The 14,410-nt window shown below is 38.8% G+C and overlaps 1 protein-coding gene across 10 annotated transcripts in view; it reads right to left on the reverse strand.

Moving 5' to 3' along the window:
* ATP11B (ATPase phospholipid transporting 11B (putative)) overlaps positions 1-14,410 on the reverse strand; it is a 146,569-nt gene that overhangs the window by 93,268 nt on the left and 38,891 nt on the right. For all 10 annotated transcript variants that reach the window (XR_011969071.1, XR_011969072.1, XM_072618357.1 and 7 more), the window contains 2 exons: positions 7,622-7,711; positions 5,563-5,643 (listed from right to left, as the gene is read on the reverse strand). Coding sequence is in view for 8 of the 10 variants with exons in the window: in XM_072618357.1 (XP_072474458.1) it covers positions 5,563-5,643; positions 7,622-7,711 (171 nt within the window). In the remaining 2 variants the exon portion in view is untranslated. The remainder of the gene's footprint in view (positions 1-5,562; positions 5,644-7,621; positions 7,712-14,410) is intronic.

Raw genomic sequence — 14,410 nt, forward strand, 5'->3', positions numbered from 1 at the left:
CACAAATGCCAGTCAAAGACAAGCTTCAAAGGTCAGTAAAAAAGTTCTTTTACCTGGGTGACAGGGGAACATGGTCCAGCCCTGGCAGCAGCCACTGCAACTCTGGCAACAGCTTCCACTACCGGAGCCCTCAGCCTCAAGACCCTGGGGGAACTGAGCCGCTGATCTGCATCTCAGTTCTGAGTGGTGGTCCTGGGGTGAGGAGGAGAGCTGGCCTGGCAGAGTTGGTGGCATTTGTGGAGAGGAAATCCTACTTGTAGTTCCAGGATGGAAAAGAGTGCTTGTGGTTGTTCACAGACCAGAGCGCAGGCCAGGAAAGGAGTAAACTCCTCTCCCTTGACTGTGCCACCTTGAAAGAACTGAGAACTTACAGGTCCCTAGAGATATCTCAGAGAATAGCTGCACAAAACCTCTGATCCCTAGGATAGTATACCCTCCACTTGACAAAGGACTCAAAAGTCAAGTAAACTGGCTGGGAAAATGCCCAAAAAGGGGGGAAAAATAAGACTATGGAAGGTAACTTTCTTGGTGAAAAGGTATTTTCTTCCATACTTTCAGATGAGGAAGAGCAAAGCATACAATCGGAGGAAGACAGCAAGGGCAAAGCTTCTGTATCCAAAGCCTCCAAAAAAATATGCAATGGTCTCAGACCATGGAAGAGCTCAAAAAGGATTTTGAAAATCAAGTTAAGAGAGGTGGAGGAAAACTTGGGAAGAGAAATTAGAGCAATGCAAGAAAATCATGAAAAGCAAGTCAACAGCTTGCTAAAGGAGACCCAAAAAAGTGCTGAAGAAAATAACACCTTTAAAAATAGATTAAACCAAATGGCAAAAGAGGTCCAAAAAACCAATCAGAAGAATGTTTTAAAAAGCAGGATTCACCAAATAGAAAAGGAGATTCAAAAACTCACTGAAGAAAATAGTTCTTGAAAAATTGGAATGGAGCAGATGGAAGTTAATGACTATGAGAAACAAATAAATTATAAAACAAAACCGAAAGAGTGAAAAAATAGAAGACAATGTGAATTATCACACTGGAAAAACAACTGGGGAGCCAAGATGGAGGAGTAGAAAGACACACATATGCTAGCTCTTCCCCCACAGCCCATAAAATACCAGTAAAGAAAGACTCTCAACAAATTCTAGAGTAGCAAAAGCCACAAAACAACAGAGTGGAGGAGATTTCCAGGCCAGGGTGACCTGAAAGAACAACAGGAAACGTCTGTCACACTAGACGCAGAGTGGAGCAGAGCCTAGCCTAGCCTTGGCCGCTGGGAGGAGGACCAAGCAGTCCTCGGGGACAGAATCCCCAGCCCCAGTAGCAGTGGTTCGCAGATCCCTCAACCCACAGGCACCAAAGGTCAGTGAGAGGGTTTTTTCAGCTGGCTGAGAAGGGAGAAAGGCCTTCCCATAGCTCCAGCCTCAGGCTGTGGCCCACAGAGGTCCCATCTGGCAGTAGCCCCTACAGCAGCCCACATCCATTGGTGGATCATAAAACCCCTAGGGGCAGTGAGCAGCTGATTCTTATCTCAGCCCTGTGTAGAGGCCCTGCCCCCACGTAATACACCTGAAGGATTTGAGCAGCTGATCTTTATCTCAACTGAATGGGGAACCTTGGCCCTGCCCCTGCAGTTTATCTGAATCTCAGCCTGCAGTGCTGACTTGGCTGAACTGGAGGCAAGGTGGTTGTGAAGACAAAACTCTATTACTCATATTCTGGGCACACAAATTTCTGCTTGATTCCAGACCAGTGTACATGCTTGAATGTACCACCTTGGAGGAACTGAGATCTTACAGTTCCCCAGAGTATACCCTACTCTTGACAAAGGACCCAAAAGTCAAGTAACTGGTTGGGAAAATGCCCAAAAAAGAGGGAAAAAAAATAAGACTATAGAAAGTTACTTTCTTGGTGAACAGATATCTTCTCCCATCCTTTCGTATGAGGAAGAACAATGTTTACCATCAGGGAAAGACATAAAATTCAAGGCTTCTATATCCCAAACATCCAAAATAAATATTCAATGGTCTCAGGCCATGGAAGAGCTCAAAAAGGATTTTGAAAATCAATTAAGAGTGGTGGAGGAAAAATTGGGAAGAGAAATGAGAGAGATGCAAGAAAATCATGAAAAGCGGGTCAACAGCTTGCTAAAGGAGACCCCAAAAAATGCTGAAGAAAATAACACAAGGTCAAAAGAAAGAACAGAATAAATAGGGGACAGGACAGAATGGAGGGAAATATAGTTAGTCTTTCACAACATGACTATTATGGAAGTTATTTGCAAATCTACACATATATAGTCTATATTGAATTGCCTGCCTTCTCAGTGGGGATGGGTGGGGAGGGAAGGAGGAAGAGAAGTTGGAACTCAAAGTTTTAGGAACAACTATTGAGTATTGTTCTTGCATACAACTAGGAAATAAGAAATACAGGTAATGGGGTATAGAAATTTATCTTGCCCTACAGGACAAAAGAGAAGATGGGGATAAGGGAAGGTAGGTATGTTAGAAGGGAGGGCAGATTGGTGATAGGGGTAATTAGAATGCTCGGCGTTTTGGGGTAGAGGGAGGAGAGAAATGGGGAGAAAATTTGGAACTCAAAATTTTGTGGAAATGAATGTTGAAAACTTAAATAAATAAATTTATAAAAGAAAAGAAAAACAACTAACCTGGAAAATAGATCCAGGAGAGATAATTTAAAAATTACAGGGACTACCTGAAAGCCATGATAAAAAAGGAGCCTAGACATCATCATCCAAGAAATTACTAAGGAAAACTGCCCTAGAACCAGAAGGTAAAATAGAAATGGAAAAAATTCACTGCTCCCTCCTGAAAGAGATCCCCAAAGGAAAACTCCTAGGAATACTGTAGCCAAATTCCAGCGTTCCCAAGTCAAGGAGAAAATATTACAAGCAGCCAGAAAGAAACAATTCAGGTATTGTGGAAGTATAATCAGGATAACACAGGATTTAGCAGTTTCTACACTAAGGGATCAAAGGGCTTGGAATATGACATTCCAGAGGTCAAAGGAGATAGGAATAAAACCACGAATCACCTACCCAGCAAAACTGAGTATAATACTTCAGGGAAAAAAATGGAATTTCAATGAAATAGAGGACTTCCAAGCATTTTTATTAAAAAGACCAGAGCTAAATAGAAAATCTGACTTTCAAATACCAGAATCAAAAGAAACATGAAAAGGTAAACAGGAAAGAGAAGCCTTAAGGAATGCATTAAAGTTGAACTGTTTATATTCCTACATGGAAAGATGTTATTTGTAACTCATGAGACTTCTTTCAGTATTAGGGTAGTTAGAGAGAATAATACATATACACACATACACACACACACACACACACACACACACACACACACACACACACACACACACACACACACACACACACACACCCAGAGGTGTGTATGGGTATGTATGTATGTGTATATTTTATATGTGTAGGTATGTATAGGTACATGGGTATGTATACACAAACACACACACACACAGAAGGCACAGATTGAGCTGAATATGAAGGGAGAATACCAAAAAATTAAAATTTACTGTTGAGGGGAATGTACTAGGAGTAAGAGAAAGGGAGAGATAGAAGATAGCAAAGTATCTCACATAAAAGAGGCAAGAAAGAGTTTTTATGATGGAGAGGTAGTGGGGGGAGATGAAAGGAAATAAGTGAGCCTTACTCTCATGTGATTTGGCTTAAGGAGGGAATAGCACACACTCAATTGAATATGGAAATCTATTTTACCCTACAGGAAGGCAGAGGGGAAGGGGATAGGAGAGGGAAGGTAATTGGGGAAAGGGATAATCAGAAGCAAACATTATTGTGGGAGGACAGGTCAAGGGAGAGAATGGAATAAATGAAGGGCAGGACAGAACAGAGGGAAATGTGGTTAGTCTTTCACAACACAACTATTATGGAAGTGTTTTGCATGGCTATACGTCTAGGACCTATATTGAATTGCTTGTTTTCTCAATGATGGTGGGTGGGGAGGGAAGGAGGGAGAGAATATGGAGTTTAAAGCTTTAATAATGAATGTTAAAAATTGTTTGGGCATGCAACTAGAAAGATATACAGGCAATGGGATATAGAAATCTATTTCACCCTATAGGAAAATGGAGGGGAGAGAGATTGAAGGGTAGGGGGCGGTAATAGAAGGGAGGACAGACTGGATGAAGGGGTGGATGGAGTGCATGCTGTCCTGGGGTGGGTGGTGGGGAGAGATGGGGAGAAAATTTTGAATTCAAATTCTTGTGGAAGTGAGTGTTGAGAACTGAAAAATAAATTATATATTTAAAAAAAAAGAAAGAAAGAAAGAATGAGCAGGATGCTCTCAAGAACCTGGAAAGACTTATAAGAATTGATGCAAAGTGAAATGAGCGGAATCAGGAGAACATTGTACACAGTAAGAGCAATACTGTATGACAATCAACTGTGAATGGCTTAGCTATTCTCAGCCATACAATGATCAGACAGCTCTGAAGTACTTACAATGGAAAATGCTATACACTCCCAGAAACAGAACTGATGAAGTCTGAATACAGATCAAGGCATACTTTTTTTTTTAACTTTAATTTTCTTGGGTTTTTTGGGTCTGCGTTTTTTTTCCACAACATGAAAAACACGGAAATATGTTTTGCATGACTACACATGTATAACCACTTGCCTTCTCAATGAGTGGGGAAGAGAGGAAGAGAATCTGAAACTCAAAATTTAAAAGACAAGAATGTTACAAATTGTTTTTATATGTAACTGGGTGAAAATAAAATACTAAATTTAAAAAAATGACAACACAAAAGAAGGCTACCCTCAGGGAATGAGATAGTAAGGAGTGGAGGTAGAAGGAAGATGAGGACAAATAAATTTAGGTCTAGATAAACTGTCCAATGTAGGGTGATGAGCCAGAATAAAGAGAAAAAGGGAGATGGAGATCTACAGTGAGAGGTCTATTCTAGGACTGGGTCAAGAGAACCCTTTGTCTGGGCTGTACCAGCACAGTACCTTTTTATAATGTAATGACATGTTACAAAACTAATAATTACACAGTTAAATGAAAATATTCACTGACAATAAGTGTATAACACCAGATATCTGAACTCTATATCCACAGCCTGAATTTAATGGGCTTTCAGTATAGGGAAAGGGAATAGGCCTGTTATTTCATAGGTATAGTGAACTCCTGAGTAAGTAAACACTCCCTACCAGCAGACTCTCAGCAACTTAAGTCTAGAAGAATTCCCTGCAGCCTCAAGGCCACAGGTTCCCCACCCCTTCATAGAACAATTAAGTGCAGGGTTAAATGACTTACCCAGAATCACACAGCCAGAATGCTTCAAGGCACTTGAAATGTGGCCTTACTAGCTTAGAGCTCCACTCTCTAGCAACTATGGTAAATGACCTCTCTTTTCAAAAGCAATAAAAAATATTGCTTCCTCCTTACTCAAATTATTTTCACAATCCTATACAACAATTTACTGCATAAGAGAAAAAATTAGGAACTTCTGAATAATTTCTGGAGAAAATGATAATGATGGGAACCAAATTCCTACCTGCTTGATTGCAGTTACAGTGATCACAAAGAATAACGGAAGTCCACTGGTGATAGGACTTGTAGGAGTATCAATCATAAGCTGTATTATAAAAAAAGTTTTTAGAATATTTTTTAGATGACAGGTTTTATTTTTAGAAGCTTTTTTACTACTATATTTTGTTTTTATATCACTTTGCAACACATCCCTTCCCCACTCAGAGAACTATAACTAATTTTTTAAAAAGTAGAAAAAGAAACAAAAAAACCCAACACAGAGATCGATTCTGGTAGTATATGTAGCGTGAGGTGTACTCTTATCTCTCTTCTTCTGAGGGAATGCACGTTTGAAAAACAAACATGTCTGAATTCTCCATGTAACTAATTCCATGAATGAGACACAAAATGCCAAATGAGATCCTACTGAAAATAATACAGGACTATCACACAACACCTACCATGCTATATGTGTCTGTCTTTCCTTTGATTGACAGTTACATTATTTAATTTTTCCCCAATTACATGTAACATTCTTTTTTTTTCAATTTTTGAGTTTCAAATTTTCTCCCTCCTTCCCCTCTCTCCCGTTAATAAGACAAGCAACTTAAGTGCTGAAGTTACATAGAATACTCTAAACATTCTAAAGAGTGAAAAAGCTTAATCTTAATAGTAAAAAGTTTCCATAATCCATGAGGTACACTGGAGTTCCTAGATATTTGCCTGAGAAAAAAATTATAGTCTTTCAAACTACACTATGATATTTCTTTGCAGATCTCCAAAAGAAACACAGAATGCTTTCTAAGACTGCTAGAAACAAGTCACCAATTTCCATCCCTGAACTGAACATGAGCTCCAGTTTAGAGAAAAAATTAGCATTAGAGTTAGAGGGAGGCTTTTTATCAGGGTAACTTTTTGGAATGCAGAATTAAGATATAAATCGAACTGCAATTATGATTTATAAGTGATATGGTCTGGGTATTATTACCATTCTTAATAATAACAGCTCTCCCATTTATATACAGTATTTTAAAATTTATGAAGTGCTTGGCATTTATTATTAATCTTAACTTTACACTATCCATGTGAAGCATGAAGTCTCTATTCCAGGATTTTTATTACTATTTTATAGATGGGGAAAGTGAAGGACAGAGAATGTCAACAACTGTTAATCTCATGTTTAAGTGCATACATTTCAAAACAAAAGTTTCAGAACAAGTTCTAAGCTCAAGAGAAAAGCTGTTGAGCTTATTCAACAAATATAAACCTTATCTGTTATACTTCAAAGGCATCCTAAGAAGTGAAAAAGGATGGGGGTGGGGGGAAGAACAACAGAAATTGGATCAACCAACTTACTGCAGCTCACAAAGAACAGGGATTCTAATCATGAGAAGAGTATGACTAGGTGAAAAGCCACGCTCCTAGGAAAGTGAGCAGTGTCAGCTGCGCAGATGGAGCTGGCATGTGCATGTGAATATGTATGTCTTAAAAACTAGCAATCTGATTATCTAAATGCCAAAAGTAAGTTTGTTTTGCATTTCTTAATATGGGATAAAGAGGCATTCCTTCCTGTAAAATATGAAGATACAAGCTAAAATATTTATGTATTTTGTGTGCCATGGGGCTTTTCTCAAATACAATTTCACATTCACAAAAGACAGAAAAATGGGCAGATGACTTGCCAGAAAGTAGCATGTGCATACTAAATGTTGTAATATTATGTTCTAACATATAAATTTTGAAAGATGCTATCTAGATTTCTGCCTTATAAGCTAGCAGCACTTGGGAAACAACTTGATTTTGTTCTTCATTTCTCCAGGTCTTTGCACTATTTGTGTCAGAAAATTCACTGCTAATTTTGCTGTTTTTTATCAAATAAAAAAATTTAATTAATCCCAAGTTTGTTAAATTGGCTCCTAAAACCAAATAATTTAGAAGTGATTCACAGTTTATTATAGCTAGAAATAACCGCTATTTTTTTCAATTCTCTCTCCTCATTCTATTCTTTTACGAAATATTTTCAAAAATCTCCCTTTAAATATTATTAATCACGTAAAATATAATTAAACTGCATAAGAACTTACCTGGACCAAAAAGATAATAAGAAAGTAAAAGTTTGCTACTCTTCTGAATTGTTCAAATAAATTTTTTGGAACAAAATTCCACACTGTATACTGAAAGAAAAAGAAATATAATTTGAGTCATGCAGAATGCACTGAAAGCAGTCAGCCAAGTCCAGCCCAATGAAGCCCACAGGCCCTGTCCTGTATTAGTTTTAAATCTTTCAACTAGCTTTGATATGTTCCAGTCCCTTTCACTAGATGCTTACGAAGTACCTACATGTGCAGAAAAATAGATTGCACTCTGAGAGTGAGAAAAAAGTTGGTTAAAACAAGCCCCTACCCTCATGTAGTTTAAAGTCTATATGGACATACACATGAGAAAATCTTAACACAAAACAACGTATGACAAGTGTGAGAACAAGTGTGTATGTACATAGAGGGGGGAAAGGGAACCAGGAAAATGGGTTGAGGTAAAAAAACCTCAAGTTTCCTCAAGGTGGCAGTAGTGTTTAAGCTGGGTTTTAGACAAGCAGAAATTCAACAGGCAGAGGGAGGTATTTAATTTTTTTTTTGCTTATTATTATGAACTTAAAAGTACCAATATATTAATGTTTTCTTATATAAAGAATACGAAAGATAAGATTGCATATGATACTGTTTATTTCTGTCAAATAGTTTTCTAAGTATATGTTAGATCTAATTCCAATATTGTCCTATTTATGTACCCTTTTGAATTTCCTTCTGTTCTTTTATCTATTTTTAAATGTTTCATTGAAGTTTTTTCTTCTTTTTTTTTTTAGTATCAGTCACTACACCCCTACTTTCCTACCCCTCCCCCAACCCAGTCATTCTTTGTAACAAATAATATTATCAAGGGAAATAAATACATTCATTTATTGGCCATATGTGAAAATGAATCACTAATTATCCACTTCTCATGCATCACCTATTTGCCAGGAGGTGGTCAAGTTTGCTTTATCATCAATCCTTGAGATCTTTTTGATTTTAAACCCACACTGATCAAAGTTTTAAGTCTTCCATAATTGTTTTACTTTATAATGTCACAGTCAATGGACAAATTGCTTTGATTCTGCCCACTTTGCTTTGCATTAGTTGATATGAGTTCTCCAAGGTTTCTGAATCCATCCCTTTTCTCACTTCTTGGGGCACCACTCATATTTCTTTGCATTCATCCAATTTCTTCAAACATGCCCTAGCTGATTGACAGGCACTCAACTTTGTTTTCAGCTCTTTGCTACAACAAAGTAACTGCTAAAACCATTTTAGTGCATATGGGTTTCTCTCCCTCTTTCTTTGATTCTTTAGAGCATATGTCCAGAAGGGGAGTCACTCACTGGTCAAAGGGTATGTTTATTTGGTAAAGTTCCAAATTATTTTGCAAAATGGCTTGAGCAATTCACATCTCCACCAACAATGCATTAGTGTTCCTATCTTCCTTTGGCCCAGACCTGCACAACTTGGCTGTAGGTAGGGGCCAAAATTAAAACAGGCTATACTTCTCTGGGTGACAGATAGGTTTTTAGTGGTTCACTTTCCAAGTAAAGGTATAATTCATGACTATTTTGCAAATAAACTATGTTAAAAAGGGGAAATTTCAATTAATATCAATTAATTGCACTTACTGCTTAAGATTTTTATCACGAAATCACTCCTCTCAGACTAGAGACAGTGACAATGACTGGTTGCCGTGGGTCACGTGACAAACAGGAGAGGGTACGTAGTGGCAACCCACCCACCAAGTTGCATGATGGGTACAACAATGACTAGAGGAAGGCACGAACAAAGCATTCGTCACATCTTTACTTTCTTTCACCCCCTCCCCACGTTTTGCCTGGAATCCTTTCCTGGGCTCTAAGTGGCCTGTGGGCCAGATGTTGTACAGGCCTCCTTCAGCCTATCCAACTGCCATTTTCTCTTTTGTAACTGTTGCTAATCTGATGGGTGTGAGGTCAAACTTCAAGCGTTTTAATTTGTATTTTTCATATTGTGATTTGTAGCGTTTTTCCATGTGGCTGTGGATAACTTCAGCTCAATCCCCTGAAAACTGTCTGTTCATATATCTTTTGATCATTTCTCTATTAGAGAATGACTAGGTAGTGCAGTGGGCATTACTCTGAGTCTGGAGTCAGGAAGACCTGAGTTCAAATCCAGCTTCAGACAGTTTCTGTGTGCCCTTGAGCAAGTCACTTAACCTATATTTGCCTCAGTTTCCTCAAAGGTAAAATGGAGATCATAATAGCATCTATCTCATGAGGATCATCAAATGAGATAATAATGATAAAGTACTGAGCAGGGGGCACTGCTGACTATGGGAGGTACTAAATAAATGCTTGTTCCCTCCTCCTTCTTGTTCCTACAGATTAGTATCAATTTACCAAACATACTGGATGCTGGACTTTTATCAGAGAGATAAGCAGCAAGAATTTTTTTCATTTTCTCATTCTAATTCCATTTCTTTGTAAGCAGCTAGGCTGCACAGTGGTTAGAACCCCAGGCCTAGCATCAGAAGAGACTTGAATCCAAATCTGACCTCAGACACTTGCTAGATATGTGACCCTGGGCAAGTCACTTAACCCTGTTCACCACAGTTTCCTCATCTGTAAAATGAACTGGAGAAGGAAATAGCAAACCACTCCAGTATCTTTACCAAGAAAACCTCAAAACAGGTCACAAAGAGTTATACACAACTGAAACAACTGATTGACAAAGTTTCTTTTGTTTATGTAAGAACTTTTCAACTTTTTGTTATCCAAAAGGGAATGGATGTGAAAAGATACAGTAGCAGAAACTATAAACTTAGTAACAGATTAGATGTTACAGTGACAGAAAGAATAACAAAAGGTAGTGGTAGCAGTGCTTCAAACGTGGCTAAATGGTCACACCACTTACAGAAGGCGCAAAGTCAGAAAGAAGAGCAGATGACACAAACTTAGTTTTAGACACATGAAGTCTGAAGTACCAGAGGGGCACCAAGGGAGAGAGAGAGATGTTTGGTGATGTCATCTGTCTAGGGTAATGGTTGAACCCATGGGAATAACTAAGATTGCTAAGGGGTAAGATGAAAAAAGGTTAAGAACCTTAGGGGACACCCCCTTTAAGAGAGCCAAGAGGAACAGGAAGATTTGGAAAAGTTGTCTGGCAGAAGACAGAGAATTGGAAGTGTGAGCTGTCTCTGAAACCAAAGGAATGCTATGAACATTGCAAAATGGTCACTAGCTTTGGTGACGGAGTCATTGGCTACTGTGAAGAATTATTTCAATAGACTGAAAAGACCAGGAAGGGGTTTTTAGAATGCTATTTTCTAACCTTCTGTCCACTTTTCATGATTTATTAGCAGTTTTACCCAAGGGTAAAAAAAATGAGAAAAAATTGGAGTCTATCAGTTTGACACCAAGTAGAAAAATGGAGGAAGTTTGGTGGGAAAGTAAGATGATGGATGATGCTATTTTGGCAGTCTGGTACAAAAATGGGAGCACTCACTTTAGCATCAGGAAGACTTGGGTTCAGATTCTACCTCTGATCTATACTAGCTTTCTGACACATTATTTAATCTCTATAAGCTTCATTTTCCTCTTCTGTAATATGGATATAATTATGCATTTATTTCACAGAGGTATGAGAACCAAAGTCCTATAGCTGAAAGGGATGTTTCTATTTGTAAGCTATTATTATTAGTTATTCTAAGCGTGAAGTAATTAAGTTCACAGGAGGAAGCTGACTGATCTTATCATGTAAGTTATGTACTTATATACTATTTCATATAGTTCAGGAACAGGAAGAAAAGTAGAAATTTAGCAGAGTCCCAAAGAACAGGACAGATTAGCCATCCTAGTACATATCTATCTGCAAATGATCAGTGCTACAAATCAACAAGAAGTCCTCGGGTGAGTGTGTTTTCGGTATTCAGCACACTGACATCTTTGTGCACACGCTGGGAGGACAGCATGCCACTGGAGGTCTACTTTGTGATGAAATGTGACTTACGTCACTGTCTGTATACACAAAAGACACAAATGTGACCTGCAGTGTAACCGATTATGTTAGTAACTTCATATACGCTATTTCAATAGAAGAAAATAAAATCTCTTATAAATACTGACAACTAAGCAACTCTTCAAATAACCTTTCCCCTCACTAAACACCTGAGCATTAGTTTCATTTATGAACATTTAATAAGCACCTCTCTGTATAAAATGCTGTGTAGGTGTTGATGAAAGATACAAGAAAAAATATGGCAAACTCTGCTCTCAAAGAATTTAAAATCTCTTACAAGGACTTATGAGCATAGGTACTATGACAATTCTCTCCAACATTTCCAAGTGGAGGGATCAGAAGAGCATCATTAAGTTATGAATCACATTTATTCATTCATTCATTTTTAAATTCTGGCTTTAAACACCAAAAACAAGAGTATTTCCATGTTAAAAAACAACAACAATGCAGAACAAAAAGGGGGCTGTATATACGAAACCATGAATCTTTATTTCATCTGCTTACTGTTTAACAAAAAACAAAGTAAGCTCAACATAGCACTTCCAGAGCTGTCCTGTCTGTTTCCTTCTTTTCTCCTCTCTGTTCTTTTAAAATGTTTCAATCTATACCCCAGGTTCTCTGATTTTCATCTTTAACTCCTTCAATACCCTTTGAAAGACACTACGGCTGTGAGGGAACACTTGTTTCAACTCACTTTCATTCAATTCCATTTTGCAAGGTAAGGTATTCTTGGTTGTAATTGTAAACCTGTATTTTTTGCCTTTGGGAATGCTGAATTTCAAAACCTCTGCTAATTTACAGGGAGAGAAAAAACTCGTAACTTCCTGGTCACATGTATTTGAACTTTCTTTCTGGCTAACTGCAAGATTTCTTCTTTGACATGGAAGCTCTGGATTTGGTCTATGACATTCCTGGGATATTTCCTTTCTACATTTCTTTCAGGAAATGATTAGTAGATTCAATGCTGATTTTACTTGTTGATTCTAAGACATCTGGGCAGTACTCATTTATGATTTCCAGGTTTGGGGGAAGAGAGGAGAATCATAGCTTTCAGTGAGTGCACAAAATGTCCAGTTTGAGATGTTCATTAGGAAGTGGGAAGTATGACATGGAGGACAGGAGAGAGATTAGGGCTCAATAGAACTGGGATTCATAGAGATGATGGCTGTAATCTGTGAATTGACAACATTACCAGGTGAAATTAATACTGAAGAAAAATAATAAGAGGACCTAGGACTGGGCCTTGTGGGACCTCCATAGTTAGCAGAGATGATCTGCACCAAGATCCAGAGACAGAGACTGAGGAGACTGAGGAAGAGTCAGACAAGTAGGAGAACCAGGAGAGAGTAGTGTCATAAAAACCCAGAGAAAACAGGGTATCAAGAAAAAGAGGGTGATCAACAGTGTCAACAACTGAAATGAGGTCAAGAAGGATGAAGACCAAGAAAGGCCATTAGATAGGGCAATTAGGAGATCATAGTGACTGGAGAGTGCAGTTTCAGTTGACTGATGAGGTCAGAAGTCAAGCTACAGAGTTAAGAAGAGACTGGGAGGAAGGGAAGTGGGGGCAATTATGAGAGAGCCTTCTCAAGGAGTTTAGCTACATAAGGGAGGAGAGATACAGTAAGACAGATAGATAGATCAAGCAAGGGTTTTTTGAAAATGGAGAAGTCACTGGCATGCCTGCAGGCAATAGGGAAGCAATGAGCAAACAGGAACTTGTGCATGTAGATAGTCAGCCTTTTAAGGAGAAGGACTATGTCTTCACGGGAGGAAGGCTAAAAGAAGAGGTGTCAGAAGGCATCTGAGTACTGTGAGATGAGGAGGGGGAAAGGGAGTCCAAGACAAATGGTTTCAGGTCTTTCAGTGAAATATGAGGAGAAGTTCTCACCTGAATAGCTAGGGTCAAACACTATTCTGCTACGTTTATTTGCTTGGGTGTTTTGTACCTTATCAGTTCTATCAACCTAACTCTTACTGGACATCTCAAACTGGAGACACATCTTCAATTCAACATGTCCAAAAGTGAACTCATCATCTCTTTCCCTACCCCTGCTCCTCTTCCTAAATTTCCCCTTACTGTCAAGGTGACCACCATCCTACTAGTCACCCAAGGCTTAGTCACCACCAATTTTAAATGTGATATTCAACACCTCACTTCCTCTTACCCCCCATATCCAACCTGTTTTCGTGTACCTTTACAATAACTCTCTCCTCTGATACTGCCTCCACCCTAGGGCAGGTCCTCATCAGACCAAGCTGAACCATTGCAATAATCTGCAGGGAGGTCTCCCTGACTTAGGTCTCTCCTCACTCTAGTCTGTCCTCCACACAACTATCAAACTATCTTTCTAAAGTGCAGATCTGACCATGTCACTCCAGCCCCCTTATTCAATAACTCCAGTGGCTTTCTATCACCTCTTGGCTCAAACATAAAATCCTGTTTGGCTTTTATAGCCTTTCAAATCTGGCTCCCATCTTCCTACCTTTGCAGGCTTCTTCCATCTTTCTTCCTCTTCTCCTCTCCTGCCCATGCACTCAGTAATCCAGTGGTACCGGCCTCTTTGCTATACCTTGTACAATGCACTCCATTTCCTGACTCCAGGGCATTTATGGGCTATACTCACTGCCTCCTGATGTTTGCCTAACTTCACCAGCTTTCTGGCTAAACTGCCTCCTTCTATAAAAAGCCTTTCCTGATCCCCCTTAATGTTAATGTCCCCCTCCCTTGGATGATTACCTGTAACTTACCTTGTTTTGACATAGTTGTTTGCATGCTGTTCTCCTATTATTAGA

The sequence above is a fragment of the Notamacropus eugenii genome, chromosome 6 (assembly GCF_028372415.1).
Source record: "Notamacropus eugenii isolate mMacEug1 chromosome 6, mMacEug1.pri_v2, whole genome shotgun sequence".
In the NCBI taxonomy this organism is placed as follows: domain Eukaryota; kingdom Metazoa; phylum Chordata; class Mammalia; order Diprotodontia; family Macropodidae; genus Notamacropus; species Notamacropus eugenii.